General features: G+C 44.6%; 1 protein-coding gene and 1 non-coding gene across 2 annotated transcripts in view; both read right to left on the reverse strand.

The window, feature by feature from the left end:
* Window positions 1–447: 447 nt before the first annotated feature.
* On the reverse strand, window positions 448–566 carry LOC145402399 (5S ribosomal RNA). The gene has a single exon (XR_013897754.1). It is a non-coding gene; the product is annotated as a 5S ribosomal RNA (ribosomal RNA).
* Window positions 567–9,126: 8,560 nt separating this feature from the next.
* LOC145402054 (uncharacterized) overlaps window positions 9,127–27,874 on the reverse strand; it is a 39,390-nt gene continuing 20,642 nt past the window's right edge. The window contains exons 8-10 of the mRNA XM_080274150.1: window positions 10,741–10,840; window positions 10,243–10,372; window positions 9,127–9,213 (exon numbers count right to left, since the gene is read on the reverse strand). Of these exons, the coding sequence (XP_080130276.1) occupies window positions 9,127–9,213; window positions 10,243–10,372; window positions 10,741–10,840 (317 nt within the window). The remainder of the gene's footprint in view (window positions 9,214–10,242; window positions 10,373–10,740; window positions 10,841–27,874) is intronic.

Genomic DNA, 27,874 nt, shown 5'->3' on the forward strand with positions numbered 1-27,874 from the left:
ATATTCCAGAGTTTTCATACATTACTGAGCACTAAATTCTTTAGCATACAAACTGAAATTAAACTGCATTATTTAACAATCAATCACATAAGTAAAACATTACTGAGAAAGATAATAATTAATGCATAAATTTCAAAAATACCTGCACTCACAGCAGCAGGCTATTTGGCAATTCTGACTCGTAACTGAAACTGCACGAATCAACAGGAACTCTCCAGTACCACACAACTAACACTTTTGTTTCTTAACAATACCCCCTCGCCAGACCTTCTGTCGTCCAGACAAAACTTCACAAAGTTTACAAGCATATTCCTTAATCCTAACAAATCATTCATTCATTCATTGCCAGACGCCATGTATCCCAGACGGGGTGGCCAACGGCTTAGAGTTAATTGTTTTACAGAGAGGGGCACTAATCATCCACCAATCCCACATGACACGTAGGGATGCCAACAGCATCTAGTGTCCCCAGGCGGTCACCCATCCAAGTACTAACCAGACCCAACGTTGCTTAACTTCGCTGATCGGACGGGAAGCGGTGTACTCAACGTGGTATGGCCGTAATCATTCAACCTCTCTGGACTTCTCCTATGCCGTTTCCGACGACGTCCCTGCTCATTCACATAGCCCACTCCTCCCTACGCAAACTGTTGCCATCCTCTTGTGCTTCAGCTCCTTGGTCCCCGTCAATATCATCGGCTGCAGGTGAGCATGATTCCTCCGAGACATTCCAGCTGTATTGTCCTGGCCCATGGTACTGCCACAGATGATTTACGTGTACCACCTTTGGGTAAGACTTCCTACCTCCCCTTATCCGGTACGTTACATCTAACAAGCGGTCCATCAAGTGTAGGGCCCATCCCACGGGTTCTGCAATTTCAGTGACTGTCCCTTAATCTGCTGAGGATTATATAGCCAAACTTTGTCACCATTCTTGAAGCCCACCTCACTTGCATTGACATCATACTTACACATCATCACTTCCTGAAACCTTCAGAGCTTCTTGAACTTGGTGATGTATCTCAGCCAGTCTTTCCTGAAGATGCTTCTCATACCTGGAGGTGTCTGTAGGCAGCTCTTCATCAGATGGTCTTCCCATAAACAGATCAACTAGCGATCGCACTCGTGGCCCAACATCAGTTTTGCAGGGGTGTAGCCGGTAGACTCGTGGGAAGCAGACTAATATGCCATCAGCAACGCAGGTAATTTCTGATCCAGTTCCATTTGTCCCTCTACATAGTACTTGGCCAGTTCTTGTCCCAGGATCCAGTTGAATTTCTCCACCATTCCATCTGACTTGGCCTTAGTGGGGTCGTCCTGGTCTTCTTGATCCCCAGTAACTTGCAGCACTCAGGGAACGTAACAGACTCAAAGTTTCTACGAGTACCCTGGTCTGTGTGTAACTCTTGAGGCATCCCAACACGACAGACAAACTGGCCAACCAACACATTAGCAACAGTTGCTACTTCCTGATTGGGGATGGCATAAACTTCTGGCCACTATGTGAAGTAGTCTTGGGCGAAACATATATACTGGTTTCCTCTTTCAGTGAGTGGCAGAGGTTCAGCAATGTCCATCGTGACTCTGCATCAGTGGACCAACATGGCACAGCTGAAGAGGGGCGCAACCACGTTTCTTGGGTCCCTTCTTGGCACAGCATACTTCACAGGCCTGACACCACTTCTCAACATCCTGATGCAAACCAGTCCAGTAGAACCTCTGTCGCAACCAATGTAGCATTTTCTTCACTCCCAGGTGCCCACTAGTGATCTGGTTATGAGACTTTTAAGACCTCAGGCCTCATTTTCTTAGGAACCACCAGTTGCCAGTACTTGCTGAGGCTATCGGGTGTCTCCCATTGATGCACCAGTAGTCCATTGTTCAAACGAAGAAGGTCCCACTGACTCCAGTAGCTCTTAGTCTCAGGGCTGAGCCTGGAAATCTCTTCCCAAGATGGTCTAACTGCACTCTGCTGCAGTCACTCTATCACTGGTTGTATATTTGTATCCTCCATCCGCATTCTCTTCAGGTCTTCAGCTGACACTGGCCCTGTCACAACAGTACAGAGCCGTCTCTTGGTAAGATTCCCATTCCTACTACACTGCAAGCTGTCTATTCTTCAGTCTTCTTGCACACAATTAATCGAAGTCCTCTTGCATTTCCTCGGTGGTAGGGCTTCTTTGGAAAAACTGGATGGTGTTGCCTGCTGTCACCAGCCTTTACTAACTTACCTGGTCCTTTCTTGTCTTCTGCAGCCTTCTACTTATCTTCCTTCTCCTTTGGACAATCACAACTGAAATGTCTCACCTCACCACATGTCCAGCACCGTTTTGTTACAATCGTAGATTTCCTTGCAGTGCTCTTTTCTTGCTCCTTCCTCCATTTGTAACAATCCCCCTTCTTGTGTCCTGGCCTTCTGCAGAACCAGCAACCTCCTCCAATCTTCTGTTCCCTCCTCGACTTGTAGCAGTCCTCTTCCTTATGTTCTGGCTTTTCACAGTACCAGCAACTTCCTTCAAATTCTTCCGTTTCACGTACCTGCCCCTTTCTTGCCTTGAACGCTGCACTACATCCTGCCTGGAAACTGCATATGCTAAACCTGACGTAGGACTCAAATTCCAGGTCCCTGGCTAGTGCTTCTTCCATGCTTCTTGGTTGTGGCTGATTCATTTGTGCTTTCAAATCTATGTTATCAAGAGCATCAATGAACTGGTCCCACAGTAACATAGCTAACAGGTTAGGTGCTGCTCCAGGGTATGCCTTGTGTGCCATACTCTCCAGGGTATGAGCAAGCTGCTGAAGGGATTCGCCTCGAGCCTGTACAGGAGTTTGGAATCTTGCCCTGTAAACTTCTGTCTGGTATATGGTCTCGTTTCTGCACTTCTTCCACTTCTACTACGGACTAACTGTTCCTCTCCTCCATTGACGTATGGCCAAGAAACTCCACTGCAGCACCCTTGAGGCTAGTAACAAGCTGCACTGCACTCTGCCTATCATCCCAACCATTCTGATCTGCATGCAACTCAAATTGCACATGGTAAGCTTCCCAGAATACTTTGCCATTAAATTCTTGAGGTTTCTTTTTATTTAGAGCCTCATGACAGCCATGCACTTTACTGGTTTGGGGCCTAAAAACTGGGCCATCATGATTAAGCCCAGGTCTCAAAACTCTCATTCTGATTATTCAACCCTGAAAAACTACCGTTAGATTTTTTTACAATAACAAAATGGAGGAAAGAAACACATGAAAAAAAAAATAATAATAATCCATACACCAGATTACTGGTATCCTCCATTCATAAAAAACTCTATAGCAGTTAGAGTTGAACAGCTGTAGGTTGAAGTTTCGGGGGAAACAACTCTTAGGGAGCAAATTTCGGAGATGCAGCTCAATCAATAAAAGATTTCTGGTAGGTAGAAGTTCTGCAATATGGCTGTGTGACATGCCAATCATGAGCGCTACCACATGCCCATGTAGCGCGAGGGAAGGCATTAAGAGGTGGCACGATGGACGCAACTTTGTCTGAGCATTTGCCAAGAAAATAAATGTAAAACAAGGCAAGGGAGGCAACATTCCTGCTTACTTGTAAGGGAAGTAGCTTATTTGTAATAGCAGGGTTATTAATAATTCCAACAGCTTTGCTCTGAATTTTATCTAGTTGTTTTAGTACAACCTGCCCACATGCATTCCATAAGGGTGAGCAATATTCCAGCTGAGAGCGCACCTGATTCTTATAATCATAGGTAACTGCTCGTCAGCGAAGAAGTTACGGACTCTGTACAATTGTCCAACTTTCTTTGAGGTTTTAGCATGATGATTGGTATTCATCAAGATTCATCATACACTGTCCATTTTTTTTAACTCCCTGTACACTAACCTGAGGCTTAGCAGTACAAGATTTTTCTACAGCCTTCATTCTCACATTAATTATCTTCAACTGGTTGTGTCCTTGCTTCAGCTGGTCGTCCCACATGCTGTCTGCACTCCAACGCAATTTCCTCACTAATTATCCTCGACTGGCTGTCTACATACTTCAACTAATTGTCTACATGCTGCCTGCACTCCAACACATTATTGCTTACCTCACGCTTCTGCTGCTGTAGCTCAGCATATACTTCCTCCTTCAACTGTTGCTGTTCTTCCTTAATTCCCCCATGGAAGCACCTGGCTGTCCCTGTAGTTGTTATCTGAGTTCTGTCTTGAGCTCTTTCTGTTCTTGACTCTGTGTCTGTAGTTGTTCACTTTGTGCTTGTAGTTGTTCCCTGAACTCTTTCTTGAACTCTTTCTGTTCTCCACTTTGTGCATCTAGTTGTTCACCAAGTTCTTTCTGCCCTTCAGTTTGTGTTCGTAATTGTTCATTTTGTGCATATAGGTGCTTCATGATTGCAGCCGGAGACGCCTACTCCTGCCTAGCTTGGCTTCTTGTTTGCACACTTTCTGGCTGCAGTTTGAAGATTTGATTCACTGCAGCACTTTTCGAACCTCACTCCTGACACCACTTGTTACGCCCATGTCTCACACTGCCACAGGTTCCAATAGCAGTAGTTTCGTATAGGAAGGACGTTGCCCAATGAGGTTTTCTTCATACATTAGCCTTTCAGTACACAAGAAGAGATCAACCCAGGCATTACATGTAAACACAAGCTTCTCATGTTCGTTGTCTTTAATTTCCAAATAATTACACTGTCTGCTTCACAACTCCAGAGCTACACTAACTTCACAAGGCAGCAAGAACAACTAAAACTGACTGAACTCTATTCTCTCCCCCATCCTTTTATAACATTGCATGATACTCGAATGATCTACCACATACTCGTAGAAGCAACAGTTCCCAAATCAGAGCCATCCAAAATATTCCAGAGTTTGCCTACATTATGTTGCTCTAAATTCTTTTTAGCCAACACACTGAAATTAAATTACATGATTTAACAATTACCTAAATAAAACATCATAGAGAAAAAGAGAATAAATACTAATGCATAACTTTCCATAATACCTCCGCTCACAGCAGCAGGTTATCTGGCAACTCTGACTCGTAACTGAAACTGCGAGAACCAATAAGGACTCCCCAGTACCACACAACTAACACTGTAGGTTCTTAACAACTTGTACCTCTTTTATATTTTGAGGCAGTAGACGAAGCATTTGAAAGTATTCTTCAGAAACTTCTCATGGATGTGTGCGTGTGTGTGTGTGTGTGTGTGTGTGTGTGTGTGTGTGTGTGTGTGTGTGTGTGTGTGTGTGTGTGTGTGTGTGTGTGTGTGTAATATCATGATCAAAAGTTTTTTTTTTTAATGCAAGGAAGAAGGAACCAAAGGCCAGAAGCCTGCAAACCGTTCCTTCCCAGAAAAAAAAAAAATACAGAAGAGAGCCAGATTCAAGATATGTTCATTTCCAGATGCCTGGACACACTGCGTTTGAAGGACTGGAGATCATAGGAAACAGGAAATACAGACAGAGGGAGACAGTTCCAGAGATGACATGTTGCATAAATGAAAGACTGGGAGTAACGGTTAACTCTTGCATTAGAGAGTTGGACAGAAAAGGGATGAGAGTTTGTTGCTAGACGGGTGCAACGCGCCCGTCGTAGAGGTGGAAGGATGCAAGCAGACATTTCAGAGGAACAATAACCATTGAAATAGCAACAGAAGAGAGATAAAGATGCAAAAATGCGGCGAAGAGACAGAGGTTGAAGGGAGCCAGCAAGAGGAGGAGAGATAATGAGACGAAAAGCCTTTGCTTCCACCCTATTGAGAAGAGCTGTAATTGGGGAGCCTCCCCACACATGCGAGTTGTACTCTACACAAGGGCGGATAAAACCCGTGTATAAGGTCAATAACTGTGCAGGGGTAAAGAAGGTACGGAGTCGGCTTAGCACACCTACAGTAATCTCGCCGACATTCCACTGCCAGCATTGTCATAGGCCTACCTCCCATATTTTTTTCCTCTCCGCCGTCAAAGAGTATTTTTCCTAGGCATATTTTCTTCTAATGAACTTCATGTTGCAATACAACTTCCATCACTACAGCCAGCAGAAAAGTGTCGGTCAAGTTTGTTCATGATTACACTTAAGGCACTGCAGAGTCCAGTGAGGCCACTGTTGGACTCCAAAGGTACAGTCACTCATAAAAGAAACGACCCCCCCGGCCAAGACACCTTTCAACCAATGTGATATCGGTCCTGGTAACACTGTAAATGACGTCAGGTGTGGGGGTGTGAAGCTGCGTTTGGAGGAAGTTCATTCAAAGTTAATTCTAAGTGTGTCGAGCACATTCATTTAACCCTAGAGGCCGGGGGTTTCTTTTGCATCATGTGCGGCATTAATGCATAAATGTTCGGGTATGGGATTGTGTTATCACCTGAAAGTTCTTTGTTCTTGTAGCATAAAGTTAATTTTGTGTGAAAGACAACATAACAAGTCAGATATAAAGTATGTTTTTACTCGAAATGTGGATTGAAGCAGTGTTTCGTGCAGATTAACTCCGCCCCTCCTCTCAAACACCCCTCCTCAGCCCCCCATATGGCTGACGTCAAATACACTGTTACCAACACTGAATACCCCGAGTTATATTGCCTCAAAGGCAGGGGGAGTCTTTTCTTTTATGAGTGACTGTACATTAAGTCAGTCACTGGGATCTTTCCTTATTCGTTAGATGTGGCTGAGCAGGCCAGTTTGGGGTCACCATATCCAGGGGTTAAGAATCACTGCCTTAGAAAAGAAGTCAGCAGTAGTCATTTTATATCCTGGTTGTTCAGTATTGTTAAGAAGCAGGAATGGTAGCTGAGTGGTAGTGGAAGGTTCCCATTAATGGGGAACTTGTGGCAATCGTCTGCCACCAAATGCCTATCACTGTTAACAGCATCTCTGCACCAAGTACATGTTCAATTAATGTGATTTTTCTTTGTTGATGTGAGAACACGTATGGCAAATTACCAACATAAACTATTGAAATATTGAAAAAGCTTCGTAACAAAAGTATAACAAAATACATTGATCTTATTTTATTTCCCCGAAAACGAAGCCCGAATTTTGAAAACTTGCACTTATATATTTCTTTTCATCGTTTGCAATGAAGCTGCTACAAAGCTGCCTTAAATGTTGCCTCCTGAAATGTTCGATTTATACTGTAGTTTTAGCCAAGGACTTATTTTGTTTGTGTCAGTCTGTCTTTTGACAGAAATTTAATTATGATGTATTAAATTATTCAACATCAGCCATCTGCGCTCAGAGATCGTCCCATTTCCAAGATTTGATATATATGACTTTTATCGCTGTGATCCGGGAAGACGCGCTGGCATGTTTATCATCAGTTTGGCCAGCAGTAGCTACAAATCACCTTTCTCTCGTTTTGGGAAATAACTAGTTGTAACGATGACCACGCTTCCCTCTATGCCTTCCCACCAGCACCCTTGAATGGTGTAAACAAACCTTGATTGATCTTGGAAAGAGGAGTCTTCTAGGCCTTGCGTGACAAAATGTTTCAATTTGATTTTCGTCAAAATCGAGACTGACATAGCCAAAACAGGTATTTGGCTAAAACCACAGTATAAATCGAACATTTCGGGAGGCAAGATTTAACTCAGTTTTGTAGCAGCTTCAAAAATACGAAAAAAAAAAATAAGAGCCAGGTTTTCAAAAATCAGGCTTCGTTTTCGGGGAAATAAAACGAGAGCAATGTATTCTCCTCTGTTATATTTTTGTTCCGAAGCTTTTTCATTACTTCAGTAGTGTATAATGGTATTTTGACACACAGGTTCTCACATCAAGAAAGAAAGATCACAGTAATTTAACTCGTACTAGGGGCGGAAAAGTTATTAACAATGGTGGCCTCCGGCGGCAGGCAGCTTCACAAGTCTCCCGTTCTCGTATTTTCAGTTAAAGAGCTGCCAAATAGCCTGCTGTTGCGAGCAGAGGTATTTTGTAAAGTTAAGCATTAACTGTTATTCTCGCTTTCTCTATAATGTTTTATTTAGGTGATTATTTATGTAATTTTATTTCAGTTTGTAGGATAAAGAGTGCTAAGTAATGTAAGAGAGCTCTGGAATGTTGTGGCTGTCTCCAATTTGATATTGTCTTCGACAGGAGCACCTAAAACAATCTTGTATCGAGCAAGGTTTTAAAAAAAAAAAAAAGGATGGGGGAGAGAACAGAGGAGTTTCAGTCAGTGTAGTTTACTCGTGTTCTTGTAGAGTTAACGTAGCTCCGGTACTTGTGAAGTCAGTGAAGTTTAGTTGGCAAGTATAGTGTAATTACTTGGCAAATAAAGACGACGAACGTGAGAAGCCTGTGTTATTACGACGCCTGAGTTGATCTTGTGTATACTGAAAGGCTTACCCTACGAAGAACGGTTCACTGAGTGACGTCCTTCCTATACTGAACTACCGCTGTTGGACCCTGTGGCAGTGTGGGACGAGGACGTAACAGTACATTTGGTTGAACAGAGTTGTTGTTTTTGTTGCTCATGTTGTTGTTGTAGCACTCAAGGCCTTGGTAGTACTAAGCTCATCAGAACTTAATCCCGATGACTGCAGACAAGTTGCCCTTCTCGTGCAGTCAACCATTCTCCTTTCGAGATACATGGAGGGTACTGAGGAACGTTTGTATACGAGTAACCGGGCAGTGGAGCAGCCTCGATATATAGATGCCACTACGTACAGGCGTCTCTTTCCCGCACTTTGGCAAAGCGAAACATGAGGAGAAACAGTTTAGCGCGAGAACTATCATGCTTACTCATAACAACAGTGAACAGCGATAATCAAACGAAACATTACCAGGGTCATAGACATTTATTGATCGTTTAGCCAGACGGATAGCTTTAGTATTCTGGTCCATCTAACGCCAGACGATTGTATTCAGCTGTGAGTAGGCCATAAGAGCATGAAAATATTAAGCGTCCCAGTTGATAATATCATAGTCGGGATAACTAGTATCTTACTCCAGTATACGCCAGACGATTTTATTCAACTGAGAGCTAATCACAGAAACTTAGGAGCGTTGGTTAAGCATCATTATGTAACTGAGAGAGATTATATTAGAAGCAGCAGTTCTTACTGATTTTTTATTCAGTAGCTTATTTTTCGCGTGACAGAGAGAGGTTCAGAGTCCGACATGGGTAAGGTTGGATTCAGAAGGTGACGTTTGGCAGACACAGTTCGAGGCAGAAGGTGACAGTGGCAAGCAGTAGTCCTGCACACATTACCACAGCCATACCCTGGGGATATAATACATTCATCCATACGTAAACATTTACTTACTTACATACGTATATACGTACTACTATAGAAGCATTAAAATAGTTATTGGCATGTAACAGTTGTTAATATGTAACACTGGTACAACATGTAATGGGCAGGTGGTCATGTCTAAGTACTTCAGGAAGAGATAAAGTACACTTCCCCTAACCCAGACGACCAAGAATCGCATGTATGCCAGACACCTCTGATCAGGCGTCGTAAACGTGACCGACACACACACACGCACATTCGTACGCACAGATACGCCCACATGTTAGTTCGCCAGCAGTTTTAACAATATATACAGTCAGGATATCAGAGGTAGGGGTCAGAGGGAAAGAGAAGGAGGTAGAGCAGAGGAGAAGGTTGGGAGCTTAGAGGGAGTAAAATAGGAAGACGGCAGCAAGCACAAACTGCCACTGTCAATTCACGGGTCACATCATTTTCATTCAAGTACCTGTTTCTCAGAAAACTCAATCAACCCCAAACTGCCTATACATCACCTCCACTTACGATACAGGAGTGGAAGGTGTGACAGGCAAGGCCTACACTGACATCTACAACGTCTTACCATTACTCTCTCTTCTGATGCCACTCCCATCAATGATACAACCAAAAAACCTTCTCTGTCTACTTAACAACACCTCAGATACGTCTATCGACACTACATAATGCATACATAAATACATACATGAGAGGGAGAGACTGATACCCATCCATCATTAATTTAGGGGATAGAGATAGCATAGGAAAACAACATAGATACTGAATTTTGCGGATCAGAATTTCAGAACCATTCATCGTGAGAGCAAGTCATAGGACCCTGAGGTAATACTGGTACCAGTAATAAGCTCAGGGTCAGGACACGTGTAGTACTATATTCTATGTAACCGCAAGATTATTTTATTAAGCAGAAAATGAGTCACAGGTGTCCGAGTGTTAGATCACTGACTGTTTATGTAGTGTCAGGAGGTACAGGGTCTGAGTTTATTGATCACTATACATACCCACAGGTTGTATATAGACAGTGGTTCCCTGACGGTGATGATGGAGGGGGAGTACCGGCATGTGGTGACGGCTGGGATGCTGCTCTCTAGCCAGTGTTGGTACAGACCGGATTCTACCAGTCTACGCAACCTAAATTAATAGAGAAACAAGCTTACGTAACCTATGTCTGAAAGAAAAATATTGTCTCAAATCAATAAGACGAAGAAGAAGCAGAAGAACAATAATAAAGTAAAATCATAATTTTTTGTCATATTTTTCCCTTTGATATTCATTGTTCTGATTGTGAAGTGTTTGGTACATATGTGAGTGAAAATATATGCAAAAAAAATCAGTATTATACACGACTTAAGGTTAAGAATGTTGACTCAGGCATGGTTATGTATTTTCAGTGTACAAAAAACGGAATTTTCTAGACAGTCTAACTCTTTGAAGGTCGGAAGCTTCCAAAAATAAAAACTAAAAAAAAAATGCTGGCGGGAGTACAGAATAAAGCTAACCTAGAACTGATGGCCGGGACGAGTGGGTTGTCCTTCTGTCCTATCATGCAGTGGGTGCTGGTGAAGAAAGTCTGGCGGGCAGTATAGAAGTCACACTGGCCTGTGACAATTAAAAGATTACGGTGTTGTGAGTCAGACTTCTCTTATTTTACAATTATATACATATCTATATCTATCTATCTATCCACTATCTATCTATCTATATATATATATATATATATATATATATATATATATATATATATGTACAGTGTGTATATATATATATATATATATATATATATTCTCTCTCTCTCTCTCTCTACTCTTTGGTCCCAATTAACGCGCCTATATGGTGGATGTGCAAGCATGCGCTATTTGATATCACACTAATTGAAACAGATAACTAATGGGGAAAAATTCATTTGGTGGATGAGTGACTCCAACTTTAGGGATTAAACTCTTAAAAACTGATAATTACCCCAGTACTAAATAACAGTATACGTACATACACGCACATGTGTAGCCTACACATACCCTCGATGAGCTGGTCTTAGCCGGTTTGCTGCCCTCCCCTCTCATAAATAATACGACGTAATACGCACCCAAATCACACTATACTGTGAATTACTGTGACATAATATAAGCGATTTAGTGATATTTTTGCTATAATCAAAGAACTTATATGCTAAGTGCATTAGCAAGCGAACATTTTTGTGGTAGCAAACTGTGTAGCTGCTACGAGTATGAAATGACTCATTACATTATATCAATATGTTTTATAAAAGTAAGCAGTAATAAAAGCCATTTATGAAGTTTTATAAAGTTTGTAATGATTTATCTCATTGGTACTGTTTCACTAAAATCTGACATAAACACTGGAATATTGTAATAAACCATACGAGACTGGCTAGAAGTGTTTTATTTATTTATTTATTTATTATTATTGTAATTGTTGTGATGAGGTTACCTAGCACTAACCCTAATTTTTACAGAAAAAAAATCTTGTGGCTTGGTGGAAATTTCCACCTCACTGGGCTCTTTCCAGCGTCAGACAATCAAAACACACCTTCTATGCTCTCAAATCGTTCTCCGAGCCTGGAGTGCATACGGACATGCAGTCTGTTGCAAACGACAGTTGAAAGATTGAAGTTTGTTTTACAAAAATATTAACTCTTAAGATTAAGGATAAGTGGGATAAAACATGAGTTAAAAACACCGCATTTTTTTTTCCTATTTCTCCGCACTGAGCACATTCAGTACTGTCATCATGGCTGCTGCAGCCATCCCACACTGCCACAGGCTCCAATAGCAGTAGTTCAGTACAGGAAGGACAATGCCCAGTGAGTTGTTCTTCCTATGGTCAGCCTTTACCTGTACAGTATACATGATCAGATGAGGCACTGTAAATAAACTCGGACTTCTTAAGTTCACTGTCTTTATTTTCCAAATAATTACACTGAATGCCTTCCAACTTCACTTCACTATTCTCACAAGCACTGGAGTTATACTAACTTTACTAACTGCAATTACACTTAATGCTTTTCAACACTTCACTGTTTTCACAACCACCGATGATATACAACCTTTCAATAACACTTCACTGTTTGCCAACAACACTTCACTGTTTTCACAAGTACTGAAAACATATAAACTTCTCTGACTCTGCACTACACTCAAACTGAACTGAAAACCGACTGAACCTGAACTAGTCTCTTTCCCATCCATATATAAGCTTGCATTACTTTAGAACCTTCTACATTTTTCCACAGTTCTGGTGTATTCCAAAGAGAGAGCACAGTTACCAACTCGGAGTCAACCAAAACATGCCAGAGCTCTCCCACATTGCACAACACTCTAAATAATTTAGCATACAAACTTAAATTAACCTATTCGTACACGATGACGCGTTTGTCGTCATATGGGTGTGGCTGCGACTATACTCGACGCTTTTGGCGACATTAAAGCATATAAAAGCTTTCATCAGAGGGAAAGCTTTTGGCCGATCAGCGTCATTTTTGGAGGCGTCATAGCTTCCCTGCTCCTTGTCAAAAGTAATGAGTTGACAACTGTGGGTCCTGATACCAACAAGAGAGTGGACTGGTTATTCACTACCAAGTGAGCTGTGAGTGGGGAAGGTACTGCGCGGCTCTGTCCCTTTAAATTTCTATTCTTACTCCCATCCTGACCGTGCAACACATTTCACTATACCAGTAGTGCTTGTGCATAGTGTTTGGGCACTATTGTCATTAGATTTGGTGTTTTCAATAGGATATTTGGTGTTTGTGAAGCAATCCTCGTCATTATCAACAGTTGGCCCGACGAAGATTGTGCTACTGTTTCTAATCAACTACACTGCCTCTACCCTGCACCAAATGTGAGTATTCAGCTATAATAATAATGACAGTAAATCATCTGAATATAGTGTGCATATCTAGTGTACAAAGAATTGATGAAATACATACAGTAGCTTAAAGGAAGGCAGGAAACTACCCTATAGTCACAACACGGCATGGGTGCACTGTAGTTTTTTGCATTTTTCTCGAAAACTATGAGGCCTAGGATCACTGTTGTGGGCTCAAATGAAAGCTAATTAATTAAATTCTGCATAGGATGAGAAAATAAAAACATGACAGTGGCACAGTTTTTCATTAGAGCTCCCCGAATAAAAAAAATCTGTTGTCTGTTGGAAATGGGTTTTACTTTTTTTGCTTATTACTCAAACACCATACCTCGTATCAAACTGAGACTGATGGCATTCGAAAGCTAATAAAATTCTCTTTCCAATGATGGTATAAAATCTAGAGATTGAGTAGTTAACATTCGACTTATGATGTTGGGAAGTGAAATGTATGCTCTTGAATGTTTATTCTATCTATCTATCTATTGCCAGACGCCTCAATCCCGTTTGGGGTGGCCACAAACAAATCGCCTCCAAGTCGCCCTGTCCCCCGCCATTTCACTGCCCTGCTCCCAACTCACACCCCCCTCTCTCATATACCTCTCCACCCCATCCCTCCATCTCATCCTCGGCCTCCCCCTCCCTCTTCCCCCCTCCACCTCACTCACATACACTCTCTTCGTCAGTCTTTCGCCCTCCATCCTCTCCACATGGCCAAACCACCTCAGTGTGTTCCTCATAACGCTTCCTATCACATCCACATCCACACCACAACGCTCCTTTATATCCTCATTCGTCAGCCTGTCTCTCCACGTGACTCCACAGGCTCCTCTTAAATAACTCATTTCCACTGCTCTCACTCTTGACTTGTGTCCTTCCAACAATGTCCAAGCTTCACTTCCGTACGTTAGAGTTGGTATCACAATACTGTCATGTAGTAACTTTTTCACTTCCATGCTCACTTCCCTGTTTCTTATCACTGCTTTCAAGGAACCAGCAACCTTTCTTCCCTGCTGTACCCTTTCAAGCACTTCACACTCCAAACCTCCATCCTTACTCATCACACTACCCAAATACTTAAACGTACTCACATTTTCCAATTCCTCACCATCTAACCTTGCTGTACATTCACTAACTTCACCTCTCTCAAAGACCATCACTTTACTCTTCCCTACATTCACCTTTAGGTTCCGTTTCTTACACACTCTCTCAAACTCATCCACCAAGCCTTGCAGCTCCCCTTCGTCTTCACTCAACAACACAGTATCATCTGCAAACAACAGTACAGGGAGTTTCCAAACACTATCCTCTCTCACCAGGGCCACTCCAACATCCACTACCCTACCTTGTACCTCTTTTATTACCCCATCCATGTACAGATTGAACAACCATGGAGACATGACACATCCTTGTTTCAAACCAACTTTCAAAGAGAAAAATTCACTTAGTTCACCATCCACACGCACTGCAGCCTTCGCACCATCGTACATACTCTTCACAGCATTCAACAACTTCCCATCTACTCCATATATTCTTAACACTTTCCACAATCCTTGTCTATCCACCCTGTCATATGCTTTCTCCAAATCCATGAAAGCCGCATACAATTTCTTTCCCTTCTCTAGAAACTTTTCCACTAAAGATCTAAGAATGAATATCTGATCTACACAACCTCTTCCCTTCCTAAAGCCTCCCTGTTCTTCTCCAACTAATTTCTCTGTTCTTTCTCTAATGTTTATTCACTCGGCCCTAATGTATGTATAGCATGTTTTTTGTGTGTGTTTTTTTTGCTTATCATGTAGAACAAACATCGATGAATAGGAATATGTGGGTTTTGTGGCAAAATAAATATGTTTGGGTGGTGAAAATAAGCAGAGAATACACATATTTGAAGCACGCAGCGGGCAGGGGGGGGAGGAGAGAAAAGCAGGTGCGTCATGTCCCACAAAACTTAACTTATCCACGCATGAAAGGTTTAAATTACATAATTTAACAAGCAATCACATAAATAAAACATTATTGAGAAAAAGAGCACAAAAATTAATGTACGACTTACGAAATAATTACGCTCACAAATAGCTGGCAAACTGGCAACTATGACTCATACTGGAACTAGCCTATGGTAAACATTGGGAATCAGTGAGAAGCTTCTCGACCACCTAACTGGCAAATCCTGCTTCTTAACACTACCCCCTCCCTAGTTCTTTGTTGTCTCGACAAAACTATCTATCTGTCTATTGCACTTCACCCTTCAAACATCCATCCTTACTCATCACACTACCCAAGTACTTAAACGTACTCACATTTTCCAATTCCTCACCATCCAATTTCGCTGTACATTCACTGACTTCACCTCTCTCAAAGACCATCAATTTACTCTTCCCTACATTCACCTTTAGATTCCGTTTCTTACACACTCCCAAACTCATCCGCCAAGCCTTGCATCTCTCCTTCGTCTTCACTCAACAACACAGTATCATCTGCAAACAGTACAGGGAGTTTCCAAACACTACCCTCTCTCACCAGGTCCACTCCAACATCCACTACCTTACCTTGTACCTCTTTTATTACCCCATCCATGTACAGATTGAACAACCATGGAGACATGACACATCCCTGTTTCAACCCAGCCTTCAAAGAGAAAAATTCACTAAGTTCACCATACACATACACTGCAGCCTTAGCACCATCATACATACTCTTCACAGCATTCAGCAACTTCCCATCTACTCCATATATTCTTAACACTTTCCACAATCCTTGTCTATCCACCCTGTCATATGCTTTCTCCAAATCCATGAAAGCCGCATACAACTTCTTTCACTACTCTAGAAACTTTTCCACTAAAGATCTAAGAATGAATATCTGATCTACACAACCTCTTCCCTTCCTAAAGCCTCCCTGTTCTTCTCCAACTAATTCCTCTGTTCTTTCTCTAACTCTGTCAATAAGTATCCTACCGTACTCTTTTCCTATTATACTAAGAAGACAGATGCCCCTATACACGATATATACAAACATAAACCTTAATCCTAATGAAACATCTAACTATACACAAAATAATCCTTCAATTGATCAGGTCTTCTTCTCTGCTGCTTCTGATGACGTCGTTGCTCCTCCACAGAGTTCACTCCTCCTGGAAGGTCTTGGCCCACTTCCTGATTCACTTCTTCTCTTGGGAAACTGTTGCCATCGCGTTGCACTTCAGCGTCTTGGTCCTCCTCAACATCCTCGGCTGCGGGAGAGCACGATTCCTCGGAGACGTCCCAGCTGTACTGTCCTGGCCCATGGTACTGCTACAGACGATTCACAAGTACCATCTTTGTGCGAGACTTCCTGTCTCCCTGCATCCGATACATTATGTCTGATAGGCTGTCCAACACAGCGTGGGCTGTGCAGCTGCGATGACCGTCTCTTCTTTTGCTAAGGATTGTATAACCACACTTGATCACCATCCTTGAAGCTCACCTCACATGCCTTGGCATCATACTTGTGGTACATCACCTCTCCTGAAAACTTGAGGGCTCCTCGCACTTGATGACACACCTTAGCCAGCCTTTCCTGAAGGTATATCGCCGGTGGTGTCTGTAGGCACCTCTTCACCAGGTGGTCTTCCCATTAACAAGTCAATAGGTAAGCATAACTAATGGCCCAATATCAGTTTTGCAGGGGTGTAGCCGATAGACTCATGGGATTCAGACCGATATGCCATCAGCAATGCAGATAATTTCTGGTCCCATTCTGTTTGTTCCTCAACACAGTACTTGGCCATTTCTTGTCCCAGGGTCCAGTTGAATTTCTCCACCATCCCATCTGACTCTGGCCTTAGTGGGGTCGTCCTGGTCTTCTTGATCCCCAGTAACTTGAAGCACTCACAGAACACAGCAGACGTGACATTTCTACCTTGGTCTGAATGTAGCTCTTGTGGCATCTCAAAACAACAGAAAAACTGGTCAACCAACACCTGAGCAACAGTCACAGCCTCTTGATTGGGAATGGCATAGGCTTCTGGCCACTTTGTGAAGAAGTCCATGGCGACACATATATAGCAGTTTCCTCTTTCAGTGAGTGGCAAAGGTCCAGTAATGTCCACCACGACACTTTCCATCGTTGCACCCACTTGGTACAGCTGAAGAGGGGCCAACCACGTTTCTTGGGTCCCTTCTTGGCACAACACACATCACAGGACTGACACCACTCTCAACATCCTGACACATGCCAATCCAGTAGAATCTCTGTCGCTGCCAGCTTAGAGTTTTCTTCACTTCCAGGTGCCCATTAGTGATCTGGTTATAGAACTCATCCAAGATCTTGAAACTCATCTTCTTCAGAACCATAAGTTGCCATTACTGCTGAAGCCATCTGGTGTCTCCCACTGATGCTCCAGTAGTCTGTTGTTCAAACGAAGAAGGTCCCACTGACTCTGGTAGCTCTTGGTCACAGGGCTTAACCTGGAAACTTCTTCCCAAGATAGTCGTACTGTACTCCACTGCAGCCACTCCAGCACTGGTTGTAAATCTGCATCCTCCATCTGCATCCTCTTCAGGTTTTCTTCATCTGACGCTGGCCCAATCACAACAGTACAGCGGCATCTCTTCCCAAAATTCCCATTCCTACTAACTGCTTGCCGTCTGTTCTTCCGTCCTCTCGCACACTATTCATCAAGGTTCTCCTGCATGTCCTTATTTGTAGGGCTTCTTGGGAAAAACTGGCTGGTTGTTGCCTCTCGTCACCAGCCTTCACTATTTTACCCTCATTGTTTTCATTTGGACACTCATAGCTAAAGTGTCCCCACATGTCTAACGCCATTTGTCACAATCGGGGATTTCCTTGCACTGTTCTGTTCTTGCTCCTTCTTCCATTTGTAACAATCCACCTTCTTGTGCCCCAGCATCTTGCAGAACAAGCAACCTCCTCTGATCTTCTGTTCTCCCTTCCACTTGTAGCAGTCCTCTTTTCTGAGTCCTGGCTTTTCACAGCACCAGCAACTTCCTACAAATTTTTCCATTTCACATACCTGCCCCTTCCTTGCCTTGAATCCTGTGCTACGACCTGCCTGAAAAGTGGATGTACTGGACCTGACATACGACTCAAATTCTAGAGCCTTGGCTAGTGCTTCTTGCTTGCTTCTGGGTTGTGCCTGCTTCACTTGCACTTTCAACTCTGCACTATCAAGAGCATCGATGAACTAGTCCCTTAGAAGAAGAGCCAACAGGTTAAGGGCTGCTCCAGGGTACGCCTTGTATCCCATACTCTCCAGGTCATGAGCAAGCTGCGGTAGGGATTCTCCTCGAGCCCGTACGCGGCTCCACAGTCTTACTCTGTAAACCTCCGTCTGGTACATGGTCCCATATTTGCTTTCCAGCACTTCTACTAGGGACTGATAACTGTTCCTCTCCATCACTGACATCTGGCCCAGAATTTCCATTACGGTACCCTTAAGGCTAGTAGAAAGCTGCACTGCCCTCTGTCTACCGTCCCAACCATTCTGATCCGCAAATAACTCAAGCTGTGCCCAGTAAGCTTCCCAAGATACTTTGCCATTAAATTCCTGAGGTTTCTTTTTAATTGGACCCCCATTATAGCCATGCACTTCACTGGTTTGGGGCCTAATTGATTGATTGATTGATTGATAGATAGAACGCACGGCACCGCAACAACATGGTCATATGGTACCGTATAAACAAAAATATAAGTAGTAGAAAAATAAAAACATTAAAAAGTAAAACTCCATATTAAAAACTAGACATAAAAAAAAAAACAGTGGAATCTTAAAAGGTGAAGGAGGCCAGCCTCCATCAGAAATAAAAACACATCATCCCCAGGGGTACCAGGCTCTCCCCCAAGCACTAAAGAGAGACAGTAAACACCACCCTCCCCTCGGTGCCTCAGTAGCAGCCTCTGACGTAAGTCGCCCAAACTGGGACACTCAACCAGCAAATGCCTGACAGTAAGGGGAACCAAACAGTCATCACAGAATGGCTGCACGCCTCCGCACATGAGGAACTCATGAGTGAGCTTAATATGTCCAATGCGAAGGCGAGCCAGAGCGGTTTTTCACTTACGAGGCATTGTAAAACAAACTCTCTGAGAGACGAACTTGGTGACCTCCTTTAGCTTGCTGACAGGAACGTTATCCCATCGTAACTGCCAACAAGTACGAACAGCAGACAATACTGAAGCGCATAAATCAGTAGCAGGTAGAGGGCAAGGAGCACCTGCAGGTTGCAAAGCTGCAGCCTTAGCAAGTGCGTCTACCCTTTCTTTACCTATGACACCAACATGTGCGGGAACCCAGCAGAAATCCACTCTCTTCCCCCGACGACGAATAAGGAACAGCCACTCCAGTATAGCTAAAACAATAGGATGGGAAGAGTTAAAAGAGTCCAGGGCCAAAAGTGCCCCTTGAGAGTCGCTAAAAAGTGTAAAATGATTGCCACGGTGAATAAACACCAACTTCAGGGCTAAAACGATAGCTGATAACTCTGCAGTAAAAACTGAGGCAGCCAAAGGAAGACTACCTCCACGGCTAAAATTGGGAAATACCACTCCAAAACCAACACCAGAGGCGGATTTGGAGCCATCAGTATACACAGGCACAGATCCATCATGACTAGAAGAATGTTCTAAAAATAACTGTAAAAGACACCGAGGAGTGACAGAATCCTTGGAGTCTGCAAAAAACCTGCAGAAATTCACCTTGGGCAAGATCCTTGGAGCAACCCTCGGGATCCGAACACAATTGACAGATACTGTTGACAAACCAAACTCCTCCATGATATCCCGAACCCTATAGCCAAATGGATGAGGCATGCGAGGGTGTCAACTATAATACAAAAAACAAGACTGTTGCATCACACACTCACAGACAAGTGAGTCTGGAAGGCGATGAATTCGGAGCCAGCACCGTGCTGCAACAGACTGACGCAGTAAATCTAAGGGAGGCACACCAGCTTCCACCAACAAGCTGGGAATTGGGGATGACCGAAAAGCCCCAGCTGCAAGTCGAAGACCAGCATGATACACAGCATCTAGAGTTTTTAATCTGCCCTCTGTGGCAGAGGAATAGATCTCGCAGCCATATGACAGTTTGGAGACTACAAAAACCTGAAACAAATGCAAGAGCATCCTCCAATCAGCATCCCAAGAGGTATGGGACAGAACCCTCAACGGACTGAGAGCCTTCATACATGATGCTTTAAGGCTTGCCAAGTGTGAAACCCAAGTCAAACGACAGTCAAAAGTCAGGCCCAAGAATTTCGTCTCTTCCACACAACGGAGTCTCCTGCCACAAAGCTGGAGATCAAGGGTCTTGGTGTACCCCTCTCATCCTACAGAAGTAAATAGCCACAGTCTTAGATTGGGAAAAACGAAAACCCTTGGAAGTGGCCCAGGCAGAAATCTTGTCCAAGGCAAGTTGCATACGCCGCTCAATAGCAGACATATGGGAGCCAGAAAACCATATAGCTAAGTCATCCACATAAAGGGATGAGGATACCCCAGCAGGAACAGTGTCAACGATACCATTAATGGCCACTGCAAACAGGGAAACACTTAAGACACTCCCCTGTGGGACACCTTCCTCCTGGCACAGTGGCGCGGAGAAGGTAGAACTCACACGGACCCGGAACACACGATCAGTCAAGAAGTCTCTAAGCAACACAGGCAGGCGACCACGCAAACCAAAAGCATGAAGTTGTTGGAGGATGCCATGGCGCCAGGCAGTGTCATAAGCCTTCTCAAGGTCAAAGAACACAGCCACCAAATGTTGCTTAGAGGCAAAAGCTTCACAGATTGATGCCTTGAGCCTGATAAGGTTGTCTGAAGTGCACCATAATTTCCGGAAGCCACTCTGCGAAGGAGAGAGAAAACAACCCTTCTCCAGAAACCACATAAGCTTGAAATTGACCATCTTTTCAAATAGTTTGCACACACATGATGTCAAACTAAAAGGGTGATGGAGATATGGGAATGGTCCTTACCAGGCTTTGGAATGGGAAGGACAACACCCAACTTCCAACTCTTGGGAATAGAGCCCTCATTCCAAACCCTATTAAAAAGGTCCAATAAGAATTGAATTAAATCAGTCGGTAGATGACGTAGCATAGCGTATGGAATGTCGTCAGGCCCAGGAACAGTGTCACAACACTCCGAGAGGGCAGCACGCAGCTGTCAGAGGCTAAAGTCTAATTATACGGTTCACCACGAGAGCTAAAGTCAAGACCCAGCCTCTCCTGGTTCCTACGAAAGCTAGCATATGGCCTAGAAGGATCCTTTTTTGAGACAGTGCAAAACTGATCTGCAAAAGCAGAGGCTACTGCATCAGGTGCAGGCACTAGGTCTCCGTGAAGTCGCAACATCGGTGGGGAGGGGGGTGTGAACCTACCAGAATATCTTTTTCCAAACGCTATGCATTGGCGTGGAGTATGTAACTGTAGAAACAGACAACCTCCACGAGTTACGGCAAGCATTCTTCATGATCCATCTGTAGTGAGCACGTGCTTTGCAAAACTGGATTTTTAGAAAAACAACATCACGATTGGCAAAATGCTGACGGGCAGCCACTTTGTAAGCTCCCTTTGCTATAGACCAGTCGTCATTCCACCACGGCACGGGTCTCTGGCAAAAAACACCAGAAGTCCGTGGGATAGAAAGAAACCCCTGCTGAGAAAATGGTCTTAATAAAATAACGTTCAGCATCGTCGATGGTTGAAAAATCAATAACCCTGTAGGCAAATACACATAGTTCCTCAAAAACAGACCAATCAGCCCTATCCAGACAACAGCGTGGCATACGGGCTGCAGGAATAGAGCGAGTAGTCTGGACCAACACAGGATAATTGTCACTACCATGCAGATCATCCAAAGCCTCCCAAGAAAAATCAAGGGCACAATCAGAGGAGGAGATGGTGAGGTCAATGACAGAGTACATGCCAGTCTGAACATGGAAATGGGTCGACCTCCCATCGTTTAGGACAACCAAATCTAAATCTCCAACCAAAGAGGCAAGAAGATCACCCCGGGGATTTGAAAGTGAGTCACCCTACAAAGGATGGCGGCCATTAAGGTCACCAAGGAGTAGGAAAGGGGGTGAAAGTTGGCTGATAAGGGTTTCTAGATCAGCACGTATAACAGGAACAGAAGGTGGAAGGTACAGATAACAGATGGTATAGCACCTCACAACATGCATCTGTACTGCTAGAACTTGAAAGGGAAACTGTATTGTAAAGGAAATAAAGGGGACATCAGAACGGCACAAATTTGCACATCCACCTCTGTGACCGCCAAGAGGAGATGCATGGAAGACCTCATACCCCCTAACAGAAGGGAACTGTCTATCCCCCAGCATTGTCTCCTGAAGACAGACACAGAGTGGGCTCAGAGCAGAGAGTAATAACTGCAATTCCTCCCAATTCGCCATGGCGCCTCTACAATTCCATTGAAGACAAATTGGTACTGACTGAGTCATAGCGAGTAGTAATAAATATTATGAAATGCGAAATATCAAGGCTATGTAGCAACCTCACTGGGAAGAGTGTGAAAGCCCTTCTTCCTAGGTGTGGAGCTCTGCCTTACCAAACGAGAAGACAATGAAGATTTAGAGTTTCCATGGGTGGAAGGGCCCTTACCCCGGGATCGGTCCCGCCCATCGCCAGAATGAGCCCGAGGCACAGAGACCTTCCTGGAAGACCCACTCATTCCCGCCACACCCCCATGTGGGGGTCTGGCTGGCACCTTGGGGCCAACCAAACCCTCCCCAACTGAATCTACCAAGGCCTGGCTGCCGGGTAACTGATCAGAGTGAGCGGGCGACCGAGCCCTTTGAGTATCCAAAGGCCCAGATCCCGCCACACCGAGCAAGAAGCAGGGACTGGGATCTTAGAAAGGCCATCAAGAACACCCATTGACTTAGAAGCGACCACTGTCCAGGTTGCCTAGCGAAGAGCCTCCTCAGAGTCCTCATGTGGCACAGAAGGTTGAACCTTAGGTGGAGGGGAACTACCCAAAGACTCCTCACTCCTCACCCGTTTGAGGTTGGCAGACGCAATCTCCATCTCTATGCCAGAACTTGAGGATGCACTAGAATCCGTAGAGGGACACTGTGGAGTAGACTGAACACTAGTAGTAGAGCAAGCAGATGGTACAGGAGCAGCAGCCATTATGGGAGGAGCAGCTGATACAGTAGTAGTCAGAACAGGAGTATCAGTTGGTAGAGTAGCAGCAGCTAGTACAGGAGTAGCAGCAGCCAGTACAGGAGTAGCAGCTGGTACAGGAGTAGCAGCCGGTACAGGAGTAGCAGCCGGTACAGGAGTAGCAGCCGGTACAGGGGTAGCTGCTGGTACAGGAGTAGCAGCCGATACAGTAGTAGCAGCTGATACAGGAGTAACAGCCGGTACAGGAGCAGCAGCCGGACGAGATGCAGACTGCAAAGGTACTGGGTTCTCTGAGCGACCATGAGGAGGAGTAATAGGACGTCTGGTATCATACAAGGGATGAGGAGGAGGGTCAGAATGTGGAGCAGGGGCTCCATGACGGTGCACAACAGGCTTTGACCGAGAAAGAATAGAAGCAAAGGACGCACCAGGGCGGACATACATAGACAGGACACGGGTCTTAGCTTCGGTAAAACTCAGCCTCTCGGAGGCTCTGAGAGACAAAATTTCATGTTCCATTTTGTAACGATCACAAGATTTAGAAGAAGCAGCATGCTTACCACCTCAATTGACACAAGATTCAGGGCCAGGGCATTCCACACCCTCATGAACATCTAAACTACATGATGCACAGACTGCTGGAAGACCTACGGCAAGGCGCCTACAAGTTCGGCCAAAATGACCGAAATGCTGGCAGTGGAAACATCTACGAGGCATAGGGACATATGGCCTAACTTTGTATCGGTACCATGCAGCGTTAAGGACAGCAGGGAGGCTCAAGGAATCAAAGGCCACAATCAAGGATGGAGTTGGCACAAGGTCACCATTTACCTTCTTCTTAATCCTCTCAATCTTTATTACATTCTGGGCAGACAACTCTTCAACAAGGCATGCCTCATCAAAAGCCAGTAGTTCCTTAGCACAGAGAACGCCACGAGAATGATTCAATGAAGCGTGGGGGGACCGTGTAACTGACTGACCAGAAAGCTCTGATAAAGATAGGGTAGTCGCACTCTGAGAAGGGTCAGACACCTCTACCAACAAACTGCCATCAGCCTGTGGAACAACTTTAGGGGTCGCACCACAAACAGTGACCAGTTCTCGATGGGTACGGAAAATGTCACATTTCCGGAGGTCTACCCCAGCAGGACCACATATGACTAAGAACTTGTTTAATTGTGGATGAGGTGGATTGAATATAGAATCCATAATACATAACAAAACACTTCATTCCCCCACCCCCCCACCCACCTCGGAGCCCAACAGGGGGAGGTCATATGTCAGGGCCAGTACCACTGACGACCCCAGGGGTAGCAGAGGAGTGTATGCAGGTAACCAGTGGGGGACCTAGGCAAGGGTGACTCCAGGACGATAGGAGCCACCAGACCCCCCAGTGCCCACTTGACCCTAGCCAATGCATGACCAGCCGATTGACCTAGTCAGGCCCAACCAGGCCGCCCGTCTAGCCAGAATAATGGACCAAAGAGGTGTATTGCTAGCTGCAGGGAGCAGCGTGCAGCATCGCTGAACCCCCAGGACTCCCGTCTCCCAGCATTACGGGACGCCACGCACAGCAAACACGTGGGGAGGCAACAGTCCCGCCCTAGATGGCAATGGGCATGGACTAACATCACCAGGGGGCATCCTCCACCAGTGATGTAGGGGGTGCTTGGTCCACGAGGCCGACAAATGCCGAACCCTACAAAGGTAGCATGCCTCCAAAGTAGGTGGCACTGCCAACCACGCTTCAAGCCCCGCCACCACGTCAAGGTGACCCCCCTCAGTGGGAGGTTTGGGGCCTAAAAACTGGGGCAGCATAATTAAGGACTTAAAACTGCATTCTGATTATTCAGCCCTATGATGCTACCTTTAGGTGCTTGGGATCCATCAAGATTCACCATACACTTTCCATTCCTTCCCTATGCTCCCTGTACACGAACCTGAGGGTCAGTAGTGCAGTATTTCTCCACAGCCGCAGTTCTCTCACAAATTATCTTCAAATTGCTGTCTACATGATTGAACTGGCCATCTACATGCTGTCTCACTCCATCACAATTCCCTCACTAATTGTCTTCAACTGGTCGTCTACATGCTGTTTACACTCCATCACATTATTGCTTACCTCATACTTCTGCTGCTCTAGCTTGGCATCTACTTCCTCCTTAAGCTGTTGCTGTTCTTCCTTCATTTCCCACATGGAAGGATCCAGCTCTCCTGCATCCTCAGTTGTAATTCCCTCTGTTGTTCCTGCAATGCTTCTTGAAGCCGTTCATATCGTTCTTTTTGTTCTTCACATTGTGCCTCTAGTAGTTCACTCTGTGTTTGCAATCGCTCTTTGAGTTCTTTCTGTCCTTCATTCTGTGCTTGTAGTTGTACACTTTGTGCTTGTAACAGTTCTTTAAGTTCTTTCTTTTAAGCTTGTAATAACTTCATAATTGCTGCCAATGACACCTCGTCCTCCTGCCCAGCTCGGGATCTTGTCTGCTCACTTGCCTCCATGTCAAAGGTTAGACTCACTGCAGCCCTTAATAATCCACACTCCTGACACCAGTGTTACGGCCCCATCCCACACTACCACAGGCTCCAACAGCGGTAGTTCAGTACAGGAAGGACGTTGCCTAATGAGTTGTTCTTCCTATGGTCAGCCTTTATGTGTACAGTATACAAGATCAGCTGAGGCATTGTAAATAAACTCGGGCTTCTTAAGTTCACTGTCTTTATTTTCCAAATAATTACACTTAATGCTTTCCAACTTCACTTCACTATTCTTACAAGCACTGGAGCTATACTAACTTTACTAACTGCGTTACACTTAACTTGACAACACTCCACTATTTTCACAAGTACCGATGATACACAAACTTTCAATAACACTTCACTGTTTGCCAACAACACTTCACTGATTTCGTAAGTACCGAAAATGTGCAAACTTCCCTGACACTGCAGTACACTCAAACTGAATTGAAAACCATCTGAACTTGAACTAGTCTCTTCCCCATCCTTATATAAGTTTGCATTACTCTAGAAAGTTCTACATTTTTCCACAGTTCTGGTGTATTCCAGAGAGAGAGCACAGTTACCAACTCGGAGTCAACCAAAACATGCCAGAGCTCTCCCACACTGCACATCACTCTAAATTATTTAGCATACAAACTTATATTTAATTTCATAATTTAACAAGCAATCACATAAATAAAACTTTATCGAGCACAAAAATTAATGTACAACTTATGAAATAACTATGCTCACAAACAGCAGGCAAACTGGCAACTCTGACTTGTACCGGAAATAGCCTACGGAAAACATTTGGAATCAGTGAGAAGCTTCTCGACTGCCTAACTGGCAAATCCCGCTTTTTAACTATATATTATTGTTATGCTAGGTGTTTTTAGGGCAGCTTCCCGTCCTAGGAACACCTATTCTATAGCCGGGTTCTTTTTCTAGACCGGAGCTAGGATACACCACAAGAGCAACAGGGTATAAAAACTCTCGACAACTACCGTGCACATATATTACTAAATCTTTCTTTACAATACAAACAAGTTACACAGTACTCTATACAATGTCAAGGAGTGTTGGACAGGACTCGGACTGGCAGGTACATTAGGTGTATCTCACAGGATATTCCAAGTCACGAGGATATAGGACAGACACTTTAAGTACTTGGCTCAAGGTTATACACAGTTTTAATATAGGGCTGCCTGTATCTTCAAGACAGATATCAGTGTCCCTCTTTATACTAAGTGATGGTTGAGTATCGTCTCTGATATTATGAATACACTGGTGTACGTAAATGGGGTATATATAAGGGGAACATTGTCTTCGTCAGTCACTATTTGCACTTTCACAACTCAGCACTATATTCATTTCTTAGGTCACAGTCACTGTTTGGTGGGGGATCGTCGAGGGCTTGAACCAGGCAGAGGTGGCCTGGGGATTTGCACGTGTTGGCCAGGTGTTGGTGGGACCTCATCTGGTGTCGTTTTTTCCAGGGGCCACAAAACCACCCACAGAGGTGTCGTCGCCCATGGTGGACTGAGGTAGGGTGTGGTGAAGGGTCCCTCGCTGGTGGGGCTGGGTACGGGGATCTGGCCCTTTGGACTGGGGCCAAGTAACTCCTGCAGGCGCTCCTGTCGGCACCAGGTTGGGGAAGGGCATTGCCTCCACCTGGGACTGGGAGGGTCATGCCCCATGGTACTGGGGGCACTGTCAAGGGTCCGTCACCTGCGGTCTCGTTCCCACTGCGCCGCCATCAGGGTCAGACTGCGGCATCGCCTTTGGCAGGAGTCCGTCAGGGTCTGCTCCTTCTCTGGCACTGGCTGGAGGGCGTAAACCCCCAGGGATAACACGGGGCCGTTCCACCAGTCCTCTAGGCTGAAGTTCTTCTATGGGCTGCCTCGGGTTGGGGAGATGGAGGCGCGACTCGCTCTGCCACAGGATGGGGGGGATGAGCAAGGGTCACCCCCACGTTGTGAAATCACAGAGGGTGAATGACATTTAGGATGTCTCTCCCTGGAGCAGCTACAGGCCGTCTCCGAGGTCCCTTGGGCAACAGGAAGAGAGCAGCTACAGGCTGTCCCTTTCCTGTTGGTGCGGCTAC

Source organism: Coenobita brevimanus, chromosome 57 (genome assembly GCF_032717465.1).
Source record: "Coenobita brevimanus isolate Jiangsu-jjx chromosome 57, ASM3271746v2, whole genome shotgun sequence".
NCBI lineage: Eukaryota > Metazoa > Arthropoda > Malacostraca > Decapoda > Coenobitidae > Coenobita > Coenobita brevimanus.